Source organism: Sebastes fasciatus, chromosome 4 (genome assembly GCF_043250625.1).
Source record: "Sebastes fasciatus isolate fSebFas1 chromosome 4, fSebFas1.pri, whole genome shotgun sequence".
NCBI lineage: Eukaryota > Metazoa > Chordata > Actinopteri > Perciformes > Sebastidae > Sebastes > Sebastes fasciatus.
The window spans coordinates 2809058-2832184 of NC_133798.1; the positions used below are offsets into that span (position 1 = coordinate 2809058).

Genomic DNA, 23127 nt, shown 5'->3' on the forward strand with positions numbered 1-23127 from the left:
TTTTGGGCAACCCCAGAAGATATGTGCATGATTTGCATCTGTATGGCCACATTGTCTCCAGCATGTTTGTTGCCTTAGAATTTGCTTGCTTTTTATGTTAGGCGTAATGAAGAAACAAATCAGATTTTTCCAATTAAATTCTCTCCAGAATTGCGAATTAGTGGATGTCTGTAGTGTTACACACATATCATGCCATTCTTCTTCTGAGATTTTGATGTTCAATTCCTTTTCCCACTTTAATTTCACATAGGATGTAGTCTTTGCTTGACATTCCATTAAGCCATGATAAAGTTTAGAGATAATCCTTGATGCTTTTTGATGATATGCATTGACTATAACTTCTACTACTGGATTCTTCTCTTCTGGTGCCTCCCTTTTTACATTTTTGTTATAATATTCTCTCAGTTGGAAATATCTAAACAAGTCTTGGTTGCGAAGTGCAAATCTGTCCTTCAAATCTTGAAAACTTCTCAGGTCTCCATTTTTAGTAACAGTACAAAACGCAGTCATTCCTTTTTTCATCCATTCTTTAAATGTTGAGTCATACATCCCTGGTCTGAATTCCCCATCCAAAGCTATCCATTTTAACACTTTTTGTCGATTTTTCAATTTAAGTTGTCTGGTAAGAGTGAACCAGGTTTCCAAAGTAAATATTGTTATTGGATCGATTATACTCCTGATATGCCCTGGAAGCACTTTTTCTCCCAAGAGTGTTTGGATGTGGAAATCAGGGATACACGTCTCAATCTCTTGCCACCTAGCTATGTAGCTATCATCACACCAATTAATTAGAGGTCGAAGTTGGGCTGCATAGAAATATGTCCTAAAATTTGGAAGTGCCATTCCACCTTTGTCCTTTGGCAACTGAAGTGTGGTGTAACGAACTCTGGCCTTCTTCCCTCCCCAAATAAATCTAGATATTAATTTATCCCATTCTGTGAATTGTTTTAGTGGGATCTCTATTGGCAGAGATTGAAACAAGTACAATAACCTTGGCAAAATATTCATTTTCACCACATTTATTTTACTGCTAAAATCCATTGGGTATGTGGACCATCTTTCTATATCCCTTCTTATGTTTAAGTTAATGTGGTTATAATTGGCCCCATACAGCATTGATATATTTTTCGTTATATGTACCCCTAGGTATTTAATTGATTTTGAATCCCATTTAATATTATACTTTTGCCTGATTTCTTCTGGAGGAACACAGTTAAATAGGAGGACTTGAGTTTTTGAAATATTCAATTTATATCCTGCATAGAAATTAAATTCGTTTATGATCTCCATCATCCTTGGAAAGGAGGTGTTTACATCCGTGAGATACATCATTACGTCATCTGCAAAAAGGCCAATTCTATGTTCTCTGTCTCTTATAGTTATTCCCCTCAGTTCCCTATCTTGACGGATCGCTTGAGCCAATGGTTCAATATATATAGCAAACAGGGTAGGGCTAAGACAACATCCTTGTCTCGTTCCTCTTCCTAACACAAATCTCTCCATCAAGGACCCATTCACCTTTACTCTTGCAGAAGGTTGCTGGTAGATTGCTTTAATAATTTGAATAGAATCTTGGGAAAAGCCAAATCTTTCTAGTGTTTGATATAAAAATTCCCAATTAACCCTATCGAAAGCCTTTTCTGCATCTAGGCTTATCAGGATAGCGCGCGTACTTTCTTTTTGAATCTTGTGTATTATATGTAGGGTTCTTCTAATACGATCTTGTGTTTGTCTGCCTGTTATAAAACCAGTCTGGTCTTCATCAATTAAATCTGGCATGAACTTTTCAAATCGTTTGGAGATAATTGAGGTATATCATTTATAGTCCACATTTAGAATTGATATCGGTCTGTAGTTGGTACAATTTTCCTTGTCTTTGTTCTCTTTGGGGATTAGTGTTATAATTGCCTCTTTCCATGATGGGGGTGTCTTGCCTTCCTTTATAATCCAGTTAAAGGTTCTCAGAAGAAGTGGCTTCAGTTCGTTACGGAATATTTTATACCATTCTATAGGAAAACCGTCGCTACCTGGGGCCTTGTTTGTTTTCATCCTACCAATTGCCTTCTCTATCTCGTCCAGTGATATTTCTGCAGTGATTGTTTTATTTTGTGTCTCTCCAATACAGGGCAGATCTATTGTACGTAAATAAGTCTTTATTGATTCTCCATCTGCTGTAGAAGTTTGTGTATATAATTCTTTATAATATTCCTGGAATATATGTTCTATTTCTTTTGGATCACTCTTCAATTTCTGTGTACAGGGGTCTTTAATTTTGTGTATGGTGTTATCGGCCTGTTGTTTGCGTATCCTTCGGGCAAGTAATTTAGTGGATTTAGGGCCCAGCTCATAATATGCCTGTTTTACAAATCTTGCTTTTTTCTCCACCTCTTGACCCAATATCCCATCCATTTGTCCCCTCAAATCTTCTATTTGTTTATACGTTTTCTGGTCCTTATTATTTTTGTACTTCTGTTCTAAATCCTTTAGGTCTAATATCAATTTATCGTACGTTTTCATTCTGGCCTTTTTAATATATGATGCCCTAGCTATTAACCTTCCTCGTATTACAGCCTTCAATGTGTCCCATAATATGGATGGGTCCACCTCCCCATTATCATTCTCCTCTAGATATCTTTTGATTTCCAATTTAATGTCATTAACAGTTGTTTTATCATTCAGCATGCCAACATTTAAACGCCATACTGTGTTTTTCCTTCTACTATCCATTTGAATAGTTAAGTATATGGCATTATGGTCTGATACATCTGCCACTCCAATTCTGCAGTCTGTTACCCTATAGCAGTCCTCTTTCTGCATTAAAAAATAGTCTATTCTGGAGTAAACTGAGTGCGGTATTGAGTAATGCGTATAGTCTCTTTCTAAAGGGTGAAAATTCCTCCAGACATCCAGGAAACCAATTTCTTCACATTGAAGGAACTGGCCTTCTACCTCCAAGAGGTCAAGGCCCAGTTACGTGTTGGTTAATCTTGTATGACAAAGAGATTTTCCAAACAGACGGGTTAAAGCATAATAATACAATTTATTCCGAACAATCAATGTTGCATAAGTAAAAATAAAAGAGTATACAGATATCTGGATCCAGTCTACGTGTCCCTGACAACATACAGTGCATGGGTCAGTTCGTGAAGTCTGAATCTATCCCTGATCCAGCCTATTCATAGTTTACACAATATTAATATTCATGAGTTATGGCACGTGATGTTTCTGCTGCATGTCTTCTTCTTCGTTATCTCCTTCTGGCTCCGTCCTCTCCTTGACCTTGCAAAAGAAAACAGCACCTGCCACCTCCCTTTTCCTCACAATCACTCTATTCCTAACAAATCCAACAGTCAGGTTATTGTAAGCATTCTTGTACATAATAAATCCAACAACATGTAGTGTTTAGTAGTTTTGTTAACTGGTTCTTATTCTTTTTTTTGCTTGTCGTATCAAGACTATGGTTCAATACTACATTCAGATCCCCCCCGCATATACAAATTCCTTCTGCTTCCACTGCAATGATATCAAATAGGGATTTGAAAAAGTGTTTATCGCTATCGGGGGGCGCATAGACATTTACCAGCGTTAGAACATTATTATCAACTTTGCCCTTTATTATGATATACCTCCCTTCTTTGTCTTTTATTTCTTTAAAAATTTCTAATTTAACTGAGTTTGATATCAAGATTGCCACTCCTCTTTTATGACTACAAGTATGTGAGCTATAATATGTGTTTTTGTATCCAAATCTTTTAAATTTTTCGTGCTCTTGTCGCGATAAATGGGTTTCTTGTAAAAAAGTAATATGCATTTTCTCTTTTTTCAATTTAGTCATGACTTTGGCCCTCTTAATTGGATTACCCAAACCATTTACATTTAAAGACATCAGCTTAAGTCCCTGACACTGCATCATTACACTTAGTGTGATTGATTTCACCGTATCCCCTCAAAAACATAACAACACACACATGAACAGTTATTAACATACTACAAACCAGAAATACAAGGAACCTCCAAATGTGGGGTGATCTCCCGTTTATCCCCAAATCCCCGTTGGTGGGTGGAGGGGAATTCCCCATCTCTACTGAGGGCCCCTCCCTAGACCCAGAACTACACCCAACTAGTGGGGTTTCACTGCGTCTAGATAAGTCCAACTTAAACAACCTGACCTCTCCCAGCCGGTCCTCAATGTAATATTTAAACTAAAGAAGTCTGAAAAAAAAAGAATTCAGATATCTCCACTGTGTATCCGTTCCGTTGTATAGCCATTTTTCTGTTGAATATGGGCAAAGCTTGGTTCAATGTTTTTTAATTAGTCTTTGATGCAAAGTCTGCTCCTTTAAATTTTTTCATCGTCTCTTCTCATTCAGCTATATGTTGTTGCAGTCCATAACCCTACCTGCTTTTCTCCTGGTCCACAGTGGGATCTCTTTCTTTAAGCAAAACGTTTTATGATCTCCACTGGTAGTTTTGCAGCTTCTCCCTCACCCGGTGCGCCGTACCCAGCCTCTGGTCCTTCCCCTGCCGCTGCCACTCCGCCGCTCCTCGCATCATCCCTTCCGCTGCAGGTCCCGGGTCGCCGCCTGGCACCTCCACCGTGAACCCTCTCTCCTTCATGTCCCGGGCTGCCTCCCTGGCGCTGTCGTATGTCTTCACTCCGTATTTTAGCGAGCGGTGTCTGGAACCGGATTCCTTTTTCCTTGAGCGCCTTTTTGATGCCCGCATATGCCTTTCGTTTCTGGACAATTTCAGTAGGATAGTCATGGTCAAAGAAAAGTTGTTTACCTCCGACGTGTATCTTCTTCTGCCACGCTTTTCTTAAAATCATCTCCTTCGTCTCAAACTGCAGAAAGTTGACCACCACTGATCTGGGTGCGGCGGTGCTCTGGCTCGGTTTTGGGGCGAGCGACCTGTGGGCCCGTTGGATCTGGAGATTAGTTCCCTCTGGTAACTCGAGTTCAGCGCTCAGGAGCTGCTCCAGGTATTTGGATGTGGAGCTACCTTCGGTGTCCTCCAGTAGGCCGAAAACTCGGATATTATTTCTTCTTGATCTTCCTTCGAGGTCAGTTAGTTTCCCTTGCATCCGACATGTCTGCTCCCACACCGCCGTCAGTGTCTCGTTTGCGTCCATCTTCCACTCCTCCAGCTCACCTATGCGGGTCTGAGCTTCTGTGATGCTCACCTGTTGCGTCTGTAGCTCACGGTGGTTTTCTGTTAGCTTACGGTCTATTTCTTGCCGGAGATTGGTGATTTCTTCTTTCATCTCCCTCTTCAGCTCGACTTTAAAGGTCACCTATTATGCAAAATGCACTTTTCCATGTCTTTTAAACATCAATATCTGTCCCCAGTGTGTCTACAGGCCACCATAGTATCATAAAAGACCATCCTCTCTCTCTTTCTCCTCCGTTTGTCCGGAAATGGGTGCAGAAAAAAAATCCGCTTTTTTCCTTGTATTCTGACGTCATTAGAGAATGCAAGGCACGTGAGGGTTTCCTGGTCGAACCAGAGAGAACCTTCAGTAGCTGACCCCGCCCCACAGCGCGTCACTGTCTCTCCTCCTCAACCTAACTTGAGCAAAGTAGCTCCTACAGTTAGTCTGCAAGAACCAGCAGAACAGGCTTCATGTACTCCCATCATCTAAATATAACATGTTCTTTCACAAAGGCTTTATGTAATTACACTGTTTAAACAGATGATATTTATATATTATATATATTTGATGTCATGCATGTAGCAGAATACAGGTAGTAAATAGTGACTGTAAGCAACACAACACATTTCTGTTTCACAGTCAAACTTTATTTGAGTAGACAGATGACAATATTAATTATTCACAGCATTTGTAATCATCTCACCTGTTAGTTAGTTATGTTAACATGGTACAGGAGAAAGTCTTCAGCTCTGGTAAACTATGATAAGCTATGCTCCGGTGGTCTGTAGTCATGGTAACACAGAGACAGCTACTACTGTAAATAATATACCATTACTCTGATCTTCCATACATTTATCTTTTAGCAGAAATAATGAACTGACTACTGTTTCACATCTTCTATTTTCCACCCTGATGGTCGCTGTGTTTACACACCGTGTCATAGCGGTAGCATGTAGCTAACCCGTTAGCATGTAGCTACATGCTAACGGGTTAGCTACATGCTACCGGGTTAGCTCTGTATCTCCATGTAAACAGAGCTAACCCGTTAGCATGTAGCTACATGCTACCGGGTTAGCTCTGTATCTCCATGTAAACAGAGCCATCTGCTCTCAGCTGTCTGCTCTCCTCTGGGATGATTCTGTCGGTCATTTCTCACAGATGGATCTGTAAAGACAGACGTAAAACAGAGTGTATGTTTACGGTTTACAGAGTTGATGCATGAGGTAAACACTGAGCTAACTAACAGAGATATAAATAGTATTATTTACCTGAGAGAAACCGTCAGGAAAACCTGGAATCTGGACCGCAGATGTTCATCATGTGTCGCCGATTTCTGATCAGATTCCTCCGGTAACGTGCGCTGGGTGAAGTTTCTGGTTTATAAACTTTAAAGTGGTTTATAAGCTCTATTCTAGCTCCTCTCTCTCCCTGCTCTCAGGCCGCGAGGGGGGCGGGGAGGGTGACGCTGTGTTGTTGAGGACGTTTGATTGACAGAAAACGCTGACCAATCAGAGCAGAGTGGGAGGAGACAGAGGCTACAGACACAGAAATCAGCACTTTTGGAAATGGGCTGAAACAGAGGTTATAGAGACATGCTGGAATGCATGATCTGATTGTTTTTTTGAAAAAAAAACTTCAGAGACATGGTTTGGAGGTGTCTGAGACCTATAATAACTAGTTTAAATGGAGTATAATATGTGACCTTTAAACATGTTTAGTTCGTGTCGTAACTCCTGTTTAAGCTCTTTTATATCTTTACTGATGGTAGCGAGTCCCACTCGCAGCATCTCTGTGTGGTCTTGTTCCATTCTCTCCGTTGCGTCCTCCTCGTGTTCGCTAGCTTCGTGTTCGGAGTTAGCTTTCGTTGCAGGTTGTTCTCGCGTTTTGTTTTGCTTTTTATTGTTATTCCGACTTCTTGTATTATATTTTCTTCTCATATCTTACTTTTACTGTCGAGTTACATTTGTTTTGAGGGTTTAATTTAACCGACTCGGGAGAGCAAGTTCACTATGCGTCTACTCTCTCTGCCATCTTGAAGCCTCCCCCCGGCTCTCCTTTTCATTGCGCCACGGGGTTTTGCTGGCACCCTCTGACTCCGTGCATTAGACTTCTTGGTCCGTGTTTCAAGACGGGTCGGGTGGGTTACCGACAACGCCACAGACCCCTGGCGCCTTTTACGTGGGCCGCGGCTGGGGCACGCTGAGGACAATCCGCACCGGGAGCAGGGAGCGCTGGAAAGCTGCGGGTGCGAGCCACCTTCGCTACGAGCCTTTCCAAGCCGACCTAGAGCTGGTCGCCTCGCAACTCTCCGGCCTGTCGTGTGTCTCTCACAGCCTCCAGCTGGCTGTTAACGAGGGTTTTTGGAACAGAGAAGTACTCGTATCGGTACTCGGTATCAGCGAGTACCCAAATGTACGTACTTGTACTTGTACTCGGTCTGTCAAAAAGTGGCATCGGTGCATCCCTAGTAATAATGGTAATATATGTGTTGAAAATGTACAGAATATATGTGATGAAAAGAGTCAAATCAATCCGAAGAGAAGGTGGAAACATGTGGCTCAAAGAACAGTGTCACGTCCCTGACTGTGGTGATGATGGACATGTCTCTCTTGTTTGTCTGCAGTCTAATGTAAGGGCGGCTGCCATGAGCACTCTACAGGCCTGGGTGGAGCAGACTGGGATGAAGGAGTGGCTGGATGGAGAAGACATGTCAGACGAGCTGAAAAGAGAGAATCCTTTCCTACGACAGGAGGTACACACAGATACACATACTCTTCACTGCTTATTCCGAAAAGAGAACTTCCATTTTTTTCTTGTACCTTCTGGACCCAGATTGAAATTTCAGGCATCCATATTCCTGAGCAAAATCATAGGACACACAATGCAGATTTGAAAAGTCCTAAAAGTATCTTCGTCACCCAGTTGCTAGGCTGGTTAGCAGAGAAGCTGCCAACCCTGAGGACAGTACCTGGAGACCTGATGCAGTTGGTCCCTCAACTCTACGTCTGCCTTGAGGACAGAAACGGAGATGTGAGGAAGAAGGCTCAGGATGCCCTGCCTACCTTCATGATGCACCTGGGCTATGACAAGATGGAAAAGGCTGCTGGGAAGCTCAAAGTATTGAACAAATATATTGTGCAGTGGCTAGCAAATTAAACTAAATCCATTTTGGTTCATAGCCGTCTTCTCTGCAATAATCAATGTCTCTCTCTCGTCATCTCCCTGCAGGCTAGCTCTAAGGATCAGGTGTTAGCCATGTTGGAGAAGGCCAGAGCAGTGATGCCGGCTAAACCTGCTGCTCCTGCCAAAACCGGAGGGGGAAAAGGCTCTGCAGAGCCAAGCAGAGCTTCTTCAGGTTTTTATGACATTACAATGAAGGACTTTTAGACTCAATACTACAAACCACAGTCTCACATTAAGACAGATTCTCAATGTCAAACCATATCTCATCTCACCATATCCAGATCTTTTACACATAATGTAAATACTGAGGGTGCTCCTCGATTCCAGTGGTGGCTGCGTAGGATTGTTTCCGACTCGTCCAAACATTTCCATTAACTCCAGAGTGTTGTAACCAGAGGGCTACCTCCGTGTCTGAGATGTGAAGCCAGCGCTGAAGTGGCTTAAACCTGCATTCTTTCTTACAGCCAGCAGGAGGCGAAAGAAGTCTATGAGAAAATGAGCCTACTTCTCACTTGATTTATTACCTCAGTAAACATTGTAAACATGAGTTTATGGTCTCAATCTCTAGTTTCAAGTCTTCTTCAATACAGCATGATGTTCATTTAGTAAATTATGGTGCCATTTAGAGTCAAATAGACCATAAAGCAGGGGATGCTTTAAGGCGGGGCTACCTTGTGATTGACAGGTCGCTACCACGGCGTTGTCCGGTCTAGGAGTTGTCCTTGTTTTCGTCCTAGAACTTTAACCCTTTCACAGTGAGTTTTCAGTTCATCAAAGTTAATTATAACCTTTTTGGTCGCCTGAAAATGTCTTATTCTGCGTTCAGTTGTACCTAGCTCCGCCCTCTCGTGTCACTTTTGGTTGCCAAAAAACAAAATGGTGACGACCAAAATGCCGAACATGAGGCTTCAAAACAGCATTCCACAAACCAATGGGTGACCTCACAGTGACAACGTCCACTTATTGTATACAGTCTATGGTTGTAATGTCCAAAAATCTAAATCTTTTGAAAAATTAAAGCTGCGATGAACTAGCACTCGCACCTTCCCGCGCGTCGGGGGTACTGGCGGGACGCTGACTGACGCGGCCAGGCACAATGAAACCGGAACTCTGACTAGCGCAATGACGCCTGCCACAAGACTCTACGACAAACGGTTCATGAGTTATGAAAGGGGGCGTGGCTAACATCTTGGGGCGGGGTTATGAGTCTATATTGACATGAAAACGACCTCAGGTCTGGACCACCGTCATGGCTGAGAGATTTGGGGCAGATCGGACTATGACTTAAGCGTCTTTGAGATCCTTAAAAAGCGCTATATAAATCTAATATATTATGTACAGTTGAGTTAATACAACTTCCTGTTTCATAGCGAATGGCTCAAAATGACCGCCACGCCATGGTCAGGTCGTTCAGTGAAAACTCACCATTTTGATAACTTTCCATCCTGAAGGTCTTAAGATGGTCCTGACCAAATTTCAAGTCGATCTGATTAAATCTGTAGGAGGAGCTCGTTAAAGTACACGGCCTATAAAACGCTAAAAATGGGCGAAAATCACGTTTTTTGTGCGTCTCCACATGTTACATCTGTCTGCCAAATTTCATACATGTAGGTGAAACCAGAGCGAGGGGCTCAATTTTCCCAACTTTCTAGGGGGCGCTAGCGAGCCATTTTGCAACACCCAAAACCAGAAACCCTTAAAATACTAAAACTTTCACCGCGTCTGATTAAGTGTGCCAAATTTAACAACTTTTAGAGCATGTTAAGGTCATCAAAAAGGCAATTCATTTTTGTGAAAAAGAATAATTCCTACAGTTTCAAAAGGGCCTTCGCTGGCCCGACGTTGTCGGTGCTCGGGCCCTAATAATAATAAGAAGAATTCCTTCAGTTTCAATAGGGCCTTCGCCGGCCCGACGTTGTCGGTGCTCGGGCCCTAATGATAGATGTGTGTGTCCAGCTGTATCGCTCTCGGAGCGAATTAAAGAGCCGCCGAGAAAGCAGGCAAATGAGTGATTGATCGGAGCACCCTTAGTAAATAGGGTTGGGTCTGACAGCTGATCCACCCAATAATGTCAGTGTCCGATCCTGTCGGCAAAGCCAGAGCCTTGTATGATAGCTCAGTGTGTGAGTTTGTGGTTGAAGGAGAGCCTTGGGATAAAAGCAGCATATAAATGGGAGTCCATGTGTACTCAGTAATGATTTGAATACATTGTATTATTCACACACTTTGACCTCTCCTCTGCAGCCTCCAGGCAGCCAGCTAGTGAGGACTCTGTTGACAATAAACCTGAAGTTAAGAAGATCCGAGGAGGAGGAGCAGCCGGAAAGAAGGTATGTCTTTCAGTGTGCACACAGGAACAGAGAAGATTCGATACTGCTCGACTCATGTTTTAATGGCTTTCTAGCCGAAGTCGAGTTGGATTTAGGGTGCGATCAGATCGGATTTTGCACCCCATTTATTTCAATAATGAAAGGAGAGAGACATATTCAGTTTGGATACAAATCCAGTCTGACCCCGCCAATTGTACGGTTTGAAGGTTTACTTAACAAAGGATCTGTCTTTTTTGTAAATATTCACACATCCACCATTTGTACTTGAGTTGATGTCACTCCTGTTACCGGTTGTGCATATCAGGCATGAACATTTGACATTATTTCCATTTCCATTATTATTATGCACACCATTTGGTTTTCATTTCATGACAGTGAAGTGTAAATATGATGTGGTTTTTTTACTCACCCAGCCTCCCTCCCCTCCCGAGGAACCTGTCCCTCCCCCTCCCTCCAAGGACAAGGACAGTAATGCTAGTAAAAAGCCCCCCGGCAAAGGGAAGGCTGCTGCTAGCAGTCAACAGGTAGTCCTTGTGATGAAACTCAGTCCACAATGTTTTTTACACTTCACATACCCGCTGCTGCTTAGTAAAGCCAGCTGTGAGCTCTACAGAGCGCTTGAGTAGCAGACGTGGGCAGAGTTTCTCAGTGGACACAGATGTTAATAACCCCGCCTTGACCCAGTCTAATCCCGTCTCTCTAATCACTAATACTGCCTCTGTATATAACGCTGTATAATCGAATGCACATGGACACGCGTGGGTTAGGTGAGATGAGATCAACACACATCTGTTTGAACCGTTTAACATTGTACAAACATGCTGACATGAGATGAATCGCTAAAGTGCAGTACATGCATGTTTACAGAATGGAGCACATGTCACTTGAAGGTTTCAGGTCACTCCACTGCATGAATGTGTGTCTGGGCGTGCGTGTGTGTGTTTGTTTCATGTTTTTGGAATAGTATCACATCAGTGTCTCTGCACTCTGTTTATGTGTTAACCTGCACTGAGATCTTTTCAATATAACACCCCTTGATCTCTCCTGTCTCTACTCTGTCTGTCACCTACACACATCTATCATATATCATCCAAATCATGCATAAAAGCCCAGGAGTAAACATGATTACCCACAATGCTGAGTACACATCCACAGACAGCACTTTGGGTTCATTCTCTCTCCTTGCCTCCCCCTCTCAGGGTGCAGCTGGTAAGAAGCCTGCAGCCAAAAACCAGAAAGATGAGGAAGATAAGTCCGGGCCTATCTTTGTCCTGATCCCCAACGCTAAGGAACAGAGGATCAAAGAGGAGAAGCAACTGAAGGTGTCCGAACAGGCTGAAACACATGTTATGATCCCAGTGGCTGAGTGCAGCAGCAGTCACATCCTGTATATCTGAGAGGAGACGCCATTTGTTTCTTTGATAGTACATTAGCCAAAGTCTCCCGTCTCTCAGAACACTTGAATTACAATATGCTGAAAGGTTATTATGGAATTTTTGCCCGATGATGCCACAAAAATACTGCCTACCGCCACTTTAAGAGGCAACTCACCAAAACAGCTTCTAATAACGTTAGGTGTAGAGATGCACGATCCACTTTTTTCAGTTGCGATACCTGATACCGATACCTGAACGTGGATCGGTAACCTCAGTCAGATATCCGATACATGAATGAGGTCAGTATAAGAACCCAATACCGATATTGGATCGGGTCAGTCCCATCTTTAGTGAAAGTGTCAGTAGTCAGTATATTTTTGGCATCATTGGGCAAAAATTCCATAATAACCTTTCAGCATATTGTAATTCAAGTATTCTTAGAGAAAACTAGACTTCTGCTCCTCCTCATGGCTCTGTTTTCAGGCTTTAGAACATCTAGCCCGTGACGGGAGACTTTGACCAATCACAGGTCATTTCATTGAGAGAGCGTTCCTATTGGCTGTGCTCCAGTCATGTGACCAGAACTTGGTGTTCCTTCACCAGATTTTACAATGGCTGCCGGGTCACAAACGTTTTTGTTTTACAGCTAAACTGTGCACACTACAAGATGATTCTGAAAACATCTGAAGAGAGAAATAGGCATTAATGTAACAGAATATTGATTCATATTTGATCAACGCTGCCTAGTTTGACCGTTTGGTCGGAGTTCGCGAGTGATTGACAGCCGGCCCTCATAGACAGCAGATGGACAGCAGACCTCAGATCAGCTCTGACTGATTGATTTCCCCCGGTCTGTGAAATCTTGCAGATGCCGTTATGAGGACACAGAGGAACATGATGTTTTTCAGGTTACCTGTTTCATGTACTACTGTCACCATATAGCGACCGTTTTATAGAAATAACGTTTTTAATCATATTTGCTCCAATCTCGCCTACTTCAGGGACAACAATACTGACTCAATGGTCATGCCCTCTTGGCCCTGCTTGTCTTGGTTGTCTTTTCCAGTTTATCGTCGGGATCCTGAATAAGGTTTTTAGCACACGGACAGAGGTGTGCCGGAGACACCACAAATCTCCGCCGCCATCTGAAAACTCATCATCGAAAACAGAATACGCAAAGAGCAGCCTCAATCACCGGGTCTTTAGCAAAGGCAACAAAAATCCAATCGTCAGCGGTGACGAGTCTGTACGAGGGCAGGCACAACCAGTTGATCTGATTTATTGATTAGCAGACCCTTGTATATAATGGCACTTACTGCCTACACATTGTGGCCGCTTATGGGTATTGCAACATGTGCGTCTCCAGTCCATACATATTTCTATCTATGCTTTTTTGCGCGATTATTTCGTATATCTTTGTTTTTCTTAAAGCAATATTGTCAGTAGGAGAATTTCAATATGGCCCAACCCTATCTATCACACAGAACCACTGTTTGACTTCAGTTTGACTCAACATGTTTCTTTTGTAGATTTTGAAATGGAACTTCAACACTCCTCGAGATGAATACGTGGAGCAGCTGAAAACTCAGATGTCCAGCTGCTTTGCCAAGTGGCTGCAGGATGAGCTCTTTCACTTTGACTTCCAGAAACAGGTCAAGGCTATAGGAGTCATGATTGAGGTACGGGTTGGTCTAAATCTACTTATTGCTTATCAGGAGTAGGCTGGTTTTGTCAATTAAAGTCTGTATGTGCGTTTGTGTTTGACAGCGGTTGGAAAGTGAGAGCGACGCCACCATCGGCTGTCTGGACCTGATTCTGAAGTGGTTCACCCTGCGCTTCTTTGACACCAACACCACAGTCCTGATGAAGGTGCTGGAGTATCTAAAGCTGCTGTTTGCCATGCTGAACACAGAGAACTACCACCTGACTGAGTACGAGGCCAACTCCTTCGTCCCCTACATCATCCTCAAGGTGAGCACACATCACACTCGGCAGTGATGACTCAGAGAAAAAGCCACTTTAAAGCTGTTAAGTTTCCTCTCTCCTCCTCTTCTTCAGGTCGGAGAGTCAAAGGATTTGGTACGCAAAGATGTTCGGGCCATACTGACCATGCTGTGTAAGGTTTACCCAGCATCCAAGGTCTTCCCTTTCCTCATGGATGGAACCAAGTCCAAGAACTCCAAACAGAGAGCCGGTAGGTCTCTACAGACCGCAAGCTAACTGTCATAAGCTGCACCAATCTCTATCCAGACCTGTTCTGCTCCATTATAAGCCTCTTGAATGGCGCACTATGGGGTGACAGTATTGGAAGAGAAGTATTCTAACAACATAGTTTGTGTGTTTCCCTCTCTGTCCTCAGAATGTCTGGAGGAGTTGGGTTGTTTGATAGAGGGCTACGGGATGAATGTATGTCAGCCGACTCCAGCTAAGTGTCTGAAGGAGATTGCCGTTCACATCGGCGACAGAGACACATCCGTCCGCAACGCTGCCCTGAACACCGTGGTGGCTGTCTACAACGTCTGCGGGGAACAAGTCTACAAACTAATAGGAAATGTAAGCTAGATATGATACCATTGTCGTAAGACTCAATCCCAAAACAACACTCTGTACAATCCAACATGATTCTTACCTCCATCCTCTTCAGTTGTCAGAGAAAGACATGAGCATGCTGGAGGAGAGAATCAAGCGTTCAGCCAAGAAGACCGCTGCAGCTCCTGCCAAGCCGAGTGCGACAGAGAGGTCCCAGAGAGAGCACCCAACTAACCCCAGTGCCACCTTCCTCCGCAAGCCTGCACAGCAGGAGGACCCCAACAAACTCAAGTAGGTCCCCCCAGGATTCAGGGCTGCCCCCTATCCCAACGTTAGCTGAATGAAACCCATTAATGAATAGCACTTGCTCAAAATATCTAATAATCTAATATTTTGAGCATATATATATATATATACATACATATGATTGACTAATTTGTGCGCATTACACCATTCCTATGTTTTGATTCACTTGTGGGGACAAATGAAATAGTTTTGTCAGAACACAAGGCCAACTCGTCCATTCCAGCTGCCACCTGCTGAAGGCACCTGTTCCTGGTGGTAGATGGCTCTGGATAGAGACTGTTTAATGAAGCTTTACTTTAGCTTGGGGATGAGTTCTCAACACAGGTTGACAACACTTGCTTTGCAACAGATTGTTGTTGGCAAAAGGCAATTAACGAGGATATTGAGAGCTTCCGGAAAATATCGTCTGCAATATGCTGACTTGGATGATGGACGCTATCGTCACGGTCAAACCAGCTTTGCCTCAATAATGGTCTGTCAACACTCACACGGCTCTCGAGGGGTAACCACACAGCTGGTCAGCTGTGAGCATATGAAGAAGGAGTGGGCTATTGGCGTACCTGCTGCGGCGTGTAGTATGGGCTGGTCTCCGCTTACAACCGCTCGCTGTGCCGAGTTGCTTGGCCAGCTCCCGACTCCGCCTCAGTCCCGTCACCGGTGCATCTGGGTGGCTTTGGGGAGAGCCCAGGAAGAAAAATAATTCCTAAAAATAATACCTAAAAATAACAGGAAAACTCTGATGCAATATTCAAATAATCTGCTCAAAAGTCATCCAGTGGCTCTTGTAATCGCTGTTGTAGCGTTCATTATTTGGGTTAATTGTACAGTTTATCTGCTGTTCTGTACTGTTGTTATGCATTGAATATAATATGAAATATTCATACAATATGTCACTTGGTCAGTTTACTCAATGGTAGAAAGGGGGTCCCTTAAGGAAAACGGTTGGGGACCACTGATCTAGAATGTTGGGTTTTCTGTCTTGAATAATTAGCTGTAGCATTTATGGCCTCCATATAGATTTGATTGTCTGAAATGGATTATTTGCAAGGTAGAAAATAGGGATGCACCGATACCACGCATACGAGGCAGTGCGCCGTGACCGGCTCTACGTCGGCTTGGAAAGGCTCGGGGCGAAGGTGGCTCGCGGCCGCAGCTTTACAACGCTCCCCACCCGGACCTCGGCGCACCGTGACGGGGCTCCCTGCTCCCGGTGCGGACTGTCCTCAGTGCGCCCCCAACCGCGTCATGCCTCGGGCAACGTAAAAGGCGCCAGGGGTCTGCGGCGATGTCGGCAACCCACCCGACCTGTCTTGAAACACGGACCAAGGAGTCTAGCGCACGCGCGAGTCAGAGGGTGCAAGCAAAACCCCGTGGCGCAATACAAGTGAGGGCCAGCGTGTTCCGGCTGAGGTGGGATCCCGGCCCAGTGGGGTCGGGCGCACCACCGTCTCGCCCGCACCGTCGGGGAGGTGGAGCGTGAGGAACCGAAAGATGGTGACGAGAGGTTAACGTCGCACTGCTGTAAAGTGATATCGGTGCCGTTTTGCGAGTACGAGTACATGAGCACAGTATCGGACCCGATACTGGTATCGGTGCATCCCTAGTAGGAATGCCTCCAGAAATTAAAGGTGCTTCTACACGAACTATAACTAGATCATCATTATATTGATTCATTAAGAATCATCAGAATTCAACTTCAAACCAACATACACTGCACTGCTTTAAAAAGCCTCCAGCCAGCTGTGGCTGGGTGAAGGAAATAACTCGGCCCTCTCTGTGTTTCATTTCAAAAGACCTGTGTGTTTACGCCGCTGTAGATATCGAGGAGTTTCACTGGTTCTCTTTCTTTTGTTTCCCCTCCTTACTCTAGAATACACCAAGTTTTATTTTACAAAACTCATTTATCCAGTGATGTTGGTCAGTAAATGACACTTTGGATTGAATGATTCTTTTACTGGCAGGAGACCATAGCATGCTTCCAAATGAATGCACTAAACTTTTTCAAATAAGTAGTCTTTTAGTGGGGCATGCAATGTCTTGAATGAATGTACTAAAAACCAACTCTTCCAGCTGTGTTTTATAAGCATGTTCTCAGTTAGATTCATGCCATAAATATTTTGAATGTTTGTGTTCTGCTCTCATCTAAATCCTTCTCCGTGTTGTGTTTTAGTCCTTGCATGTTGGGTTGCTCTCACATACTGTGTGTGTGTGTGCGAAACCAACCTCAGTGCGTGTGCGCGTGCGCGTGCGTGCGCGTGTGTGGCTGTCTGTCTTCTGGCCGTCTCTCTCTTAACCCTTCATCTTTCTTCCTGTGTGATTTCCTTCTTTCTCTGCTCTGCCTACCTTCTGTTCCGGAGCAGAATAATGTATCGCACGTATAGGATGTGAGTACCTCTTCCTCCTCGCCCCGCTCCTCTTCTCCGTGTCGTCATTGTAAGAACTCCTCTCTGAATGCAACGCAATACTCATCGTTCATAAGACTAATGAACGGAAAGGTTTGCTGGGACATTTGAGTTTTAGTCGTGCTTCTTCACATGGTAGGGAATAAAGGGTCTATTCTTGCTCCCCACTGTCACCTGGTAGGTAAAGCACCAGACTAATGTTCAACATGTCCTGCTCTCACTTGTACCTGTGGTTCATTCTTCTTCCCCATCACCCCATCGCCTCACTTATAGATGTTGTGTATACTGTACCTGGAAATGAGATGAACTGTCATCTGCTTGGTCTTACACAATTTTGCCAGCTAAAAATATACGCAGACACTTTGTATTCTCCAAAGATCTGCTTTCTGAATTAAAAAATTCTTTTTTTGAACCTTTTATAATTCTCATCAGTTTCAGTTGGTTCTATGGTTCTGTACTTGGCAAACAAGAGGACTATTAAGTCACGACACTGATGAGCTAATCAATCCTATCAATCAAATATTCTTATAAATCTCAGTTTGCAATTGTGATAGCTCACTCTGCACCCAGCTAGATCCACAGTGAAGCATTTACATAGATTCTGGTTCATCTAAATATAGCAGTTATGTGGTTGTCTCAGTGTGTCGGTATGCTGCACATGTGATGTATTAGTGAACAAAAGCGACCCCTAGTTGAGTGCTAGAATGTTAGTATTAGTCCAGTTGAGTCCTCTGTAGAGATACCGGTCTTACTATGAACTGTAGTGAAACATTGTCATGGTAACAACACCTCCAGCTGCTTCTATTACTGTCATTACCGTCATCCTCCCCCCTACCGCCTTTATCAGCAGTTTTACTGTGATTAGCCTCAAAGGAGCACGAGTCAAACAAAGACACTGTGGCCAATTCCAATCCGGCCCCTCCACCCTCCACCCTCCACCCTCCACCCTCCCGCTCCGTGGTGGAGTGAACTCTGTTTGTAGTCACACTCACAGCTCAATGAAGCTCCCTTCTTTAAGGTGGAGGGGATCAATACAGCGGCCACTTCGGGACGAACTTCCCTCTCTTCAGCAAGGAAATAAATATCAGATTCAGAAATACTTTATTGATCCTCGGTAGGGATGTTAATAATAAACCGTTTAACCGTCAACCGACATTAAGCATTTTAACAGAATAACGCTATCTTCCTGCTGGGGACTGAGGCATCGTTTTTTTTCTACTGGCAACTCTGGTAAACTATTTTCATTGTAAAAATAAGGAACATTTCAAACACTTGTATATTACACTGTAGGAACACTGAACAAACGCTTTCCCAGAAGGCAACAGGTCACAACAGGCTATACAACTGAAAAGAATCTCTTGAAATGATAAATTCATACAGAAGACGAGAGACGTGAAGATACTGTGTAAAGTGAAAGAGACGGGTACCTGCTGGTGTTCTAAAGACAACAGGAACTTACTTATTGTAGTTTTGCTCACTGATTTGGCTGCAGCTGCAGCAGTGGCTATGTATATGGGTATATGACGCATAGAAGAAGGACTAGCTTAAGTACCTTAATTTCCTTCATGAGCCGAATCATAACTCAGTCAGGTGGTATGGTATGGTCCCACAATGTTCACTATCAGGGCTGTCACGTTTTCCCTGGTGCAGAGTTCAGCAAGGTAACCGCTACAGGGAAGAAGCTGTTCTTGAACCCTGAATGGAGATTCCTGTAGCGCCTCCTAGAGGGAAGGAGGGCAAACGGTCTGTGGCGGGAATGAGAGGTGTCTGTGGCGTGGAGGCGTTGCCTCGTGGCTACGTAGTGTTTGACGCCGGGCTATGGGGATAGAGGGGGAGACAGGGGGACACAGGGGGAGACAGGGGAGACCAGGCGGCTACATCCAGTTCTGAGAAGTGAAGCCAACGCTGAAGTGCCTTAAAATTGCAGCAGGGGGCGACTCCTCCGGTTGCCAAAAGAAGTCTGATTGTATAGAAGTCTCTGAGAAAATGAGCCTACTTCTCACTTAATTTATTACCTCAGTAAACATTGTAAACATGAGATTTTGGTCTCAATCTCTAGTTTCAAGTCTTCTTCAATACAGCATGATGTTCATTTAGTAAGTAGGTTGCGTTCGAATAGTCCTTTTCTCTCAGGAAGGTTCCTAACGGAGTGAAATGACCCGGAAGTACCTCAGTAGCAGCCATTATAAGAGCTGTTCAAATTCACCAAATGCTGAGGAAAGGAGCTTCAATGTTTCCTTTATCATCTCCTTTAGCAGAGGATACACTGGAGCATCCTTTACCAAAGGAAATGAGAGAATAACATCCCACAATTCCTTGCGGCCGCAGCATTTAAAGCGACACACCGTTCGGCCGTTCACAATAGCAAAAACTATATGCTTATCATGCATATTATTTTCATGAGTGGACAGTGACAATCATTTCGTTTCACTGTATATTTAATCAATTATTTATTTTGAACATTTAACAAATACCTCAGTGAAAAACAAAACAAATAAAATGAACAGTAAACAATCAATTAACAAATAATCAATATAAATAAATATTACATGTCTGAAAAGAAGTTGGAAGAAGTATATGATCCTACACCTCAATAACTCCAACAATTAACTCAATATTTATCATATATTCCTGTTTATTTAAATTCCAACGTTAGTAATGAAGTGATATTTTTCACCGGTTGTCCACGTTAGGTCAGATCATCCTTTATTATCTGTTGATAGAGTGTTCCAGCAGCAGGAGGACCTGTGGTATCTCTCTTTAACACACCGCGGGTGAAGCAGTCTGTCACTGAAAGACCTATTTAAGAACGCACGGGGGGAGCAGAGCCTTTTGTAGTCCATCTTCAGAACATTGTAGTTTCACCACGGCAGACTGACGTCACTAACATCCGCCGCCGTCGCATCATAATGACAGAGCCTAGGGAAAGTGCAGTCTTTCCTGAGTCCTTCTGAATTCTCCTTCTCTTTCCTTGACCTCATGACGTTTTCCATCGAGGTCAAGGAGAAGTGGTTAGGAGAAGACGTCAGGACGTCATTTTTTGACTTTTTGAATGGAACCCTGGTTGCAACTAAACAAGATAGCGATGGCCAAATACCAAGATGGCGACTGCCAAAATGTTGAACTCGAGGCTTCAAAACCCTAGTCAACAATCCAATGTGTGATGTCACGGGGACTACGTCCACTTCTTATATACACCTCTCAGTGTGACGTGGACAGTGACGTGGCGCAATGAGCAGCTACTGTCGGACTCTCCATGTCTCTGGTGGAAAGACACTCTGGTGCAGCTTTGACATTCACTAGAAGCACATTTATGTCTTAGCTCGGCTACTACGAGAGGCTCACCTGTGTGTGTGTGTGTGTGTGTGTGTTTCTGTGGGGGAGCGCCAGTACATAAGCGCTCCGTACCCCTGCTGTTTATCATGGTTAAAGTTACTGTTCGTCAGCCCTAAATATCTCGTTACGCTCTGAATATAGCACGGTTATTGTATGGTGGGCCCACATGTTTATTACCACTGAAGAAGAATGAATCTCATTCATGTATGACATTGTTTCCCCAACAGCGCTTATCAGGCTTGCCAATGCTAACACTACCAGCAGCTATGTGTGAGAGGCAAAAACTAGTTAGCTAGTGTTGTGCTTTTTGTCTGGATCGCAGAGGGCCATTCCTACAAATGCAAAAGTCTGTCACTGAGTGACTGACCGAGTGATGAAGTTACAGGATTGGTCGGCCGACTGTTGGAGTTTCCTCATTGGTCGTTGCTCTTTCAAAATGAAAAGGCGGAGAACAGTTCTGTGTTTATGTTTTCTGGGGAGCGTGTCAGCTGTTCAATGTATCATTACATAGTGCTGTTGTTGTACATGTGCTATTGTTTATGTTCGTCGTCGGCGAGCTGTCATATACAACGCCATTGAACTGACTATCTAGCAAGCCACACGTCGCTACTGCGGTATGAACCCAAAATAAACAGACTGTGATTTAATTGCAATAAACAGACCGAAATGATGCCGGAATAATGACATTATGATGTTGATTATTGCTTGATGTCAATTCATGCTTTGTCAAGTCTGTCTGCAACACAACAAGCAAACAACTTTTAAAATGCTTGTTTTCTGAATTGAGTTTGGACCGATCAATGCCAGGCTATGCTAACATTGTAGCTATTACACCATCAACACTCAACATAACATCATTTAGGCATAAATACGGCAGCGTCGTTGTTGTAAACGGATCAAAAGTGAAGCCGAAATACCTACAGAATGATACTGATTAGTAAAAAGTCTAAATTCATGCTTTGTCGGGTCTGTCCGCAAGACGACAAGCAAACAGCTTTTAAAATGTTTGTTTTCTGAATGGAGTTTGGATCGATCAGTGCCAGGCTATGCTAACATTGTAGCTGCTCCATTAACACTCCATCTAGGAATAAATACGGCAGAAACGACGTCAGTGATGACATAAACTTTAGGGAAGTATGCATATATTGTTACACATCACTTATATGATGAATGCTTTTGATACACATGCTTTAATAAAAAACTGAAATACGTTTAACCTTGCAGACTGTATGTCATGCTAATACCTTTTCACCTTGTATAAAATGTATAATATACTGACTAGTAAATGTTACCATTTACTATTACTGAATGTCATTTGCTTCATTATAAGTTGTCTTTCAATCAAACATTAAAACATAAGTGGAAAAAACTGTTCAAAAAACATTATAGACATGACCTCTGACTATTGGTGTAACAATTTAGCCACAAATTCCCATACTGACCATAAACGGTCCAGACATATACTAGATTTTGACCGAGTCTTGTTGAGATTTGTTTAGCCAGTTGATAAATAACGACAGGAGTAAACAGGAGAAGTAGAAACAATTTTCATCATTTTATTGTGACCAGCTTTTCAGTACGTTTTCCTCTCTTTTCTAAAGGATACAAAATGCTTAATGTTGGTTTTAGATCAGTGCCGATCAGCTCCAGTCCTGACAATCCATCTATTATTTGGACAAGATCAGGCTATTCACACACTTGAACACTTAGTAATATTAGGTTCTCCCAAACTAATCTTCATTAGACTCAAAGCAGGAATATATACCGGAGGGTAAACCCACAAAATGATATCTCCCCATCTAAATATTTGAAGTTGTTTTACACTCATTACAATTGTGTAATGATGTTTTTGAAGCCAAAAGGGAGAAATTATGCTTTTTAAAAATGTAATTGATTGTTTCTAAAAGTGCTACGCCATATGAGGATCACTGATTGGAAGTCAAACATTTGATTTATTGACCTCCTTGCACTGAATACATTCCCGTTAGACTGATGAGTAAACTTATGAGTAAAAAGCTTGTGTCAGTCAGGACTGGAGCTAAAAAGCACTGATCGATAATACACTGGACTAAATGTTCTGTCCTTTCCACCCACCCCCCATCTCCACATCTATCCTATCCTTCAATCCCTCCCTCCCTCCGTCCATCCAGCCAAGCCCGTCAGAACGCCCAGCACAGCGAGCCTTCCCACCCGTCCATTCCTAAGGAGTTCCAGTTGGACCTGGACATGATCGAAATGGACCATAGCAGAGTGTGTGAGATGCCGGACCTCGTCCAACACAAGCTGGACGAGCTGCTGGAGCCCATCATGATCCCTGAACCCAAGTAAACAACCCACTCTGAAACACAACCATGCTAACAAAATCTAACCATCACTGAAGCACTATAGGGCTGCACAACTGATCGAATATTAATGCAATCACTATTTGAGCTTCTTACAATTAACAGAACCTGATCGACTGCTATATTGACATTTAAAATGCTTTGGCGAGAAACTATAATAAATCCAGTTGT

At 43.2% G+C, this 23127-nt stretch overlaps 1 protein-coding gene across 4 annotated transcripts in view; it reads left to right on the forward strand.

Moving 5' to 3' along the window:
* ckap5 (cytoskeleton associated protein 5) overlaps positions 1-23127 on the forward strand; it is a 74375-nt gene that overhangs the window by 34269 nt on the left and 16979 nt on the right. For 2 of the 4 annotated variants that reach the window (XM_074631504.1, XM_074631505.1), the window contains exons 23-35: positions 7776-7904; positions 8075-8269; positions 8381-8507; positions 10580-10665; positions 11079-11189; positions 11865-11987; positions 13571-13720; positions 13809-14012; positions 14100-14235; positions 14401-14594; positions 14686-14861; positions 17237-17260; positions 22765-22938. In XM_074631504.1, the coding sequence (XP_074487605.1) occupies positions 7776-7904; positions 8075-8269; positions 8381-8507; positions 10580-10665; positions 11079-11189; positions 11865-11987; positions 13571-13720; positions 13809-14012; positions 14100-14235; positions 14401-14594; positions 14686-14861; positions 17237-17260; positions 22765-22938 (1829 nt within the window). The remainder of the gene's footprint in view (positions 1-7775; positions 7905-8074; positions 8270-8380; positions 8508-10579; positions 10666-11078; positions 11190-11864; positions 11988-13570; positions 13721-13808; positions 14013-14099; positions 14236-14400; positions 14595-14685; positions 14862-17236; positions 17261-22764; positions 22939-23127) is intronic. The other 2 variants (XM_074631506.1, XM_074631507.1) reach the window with 2 other exon arrangements.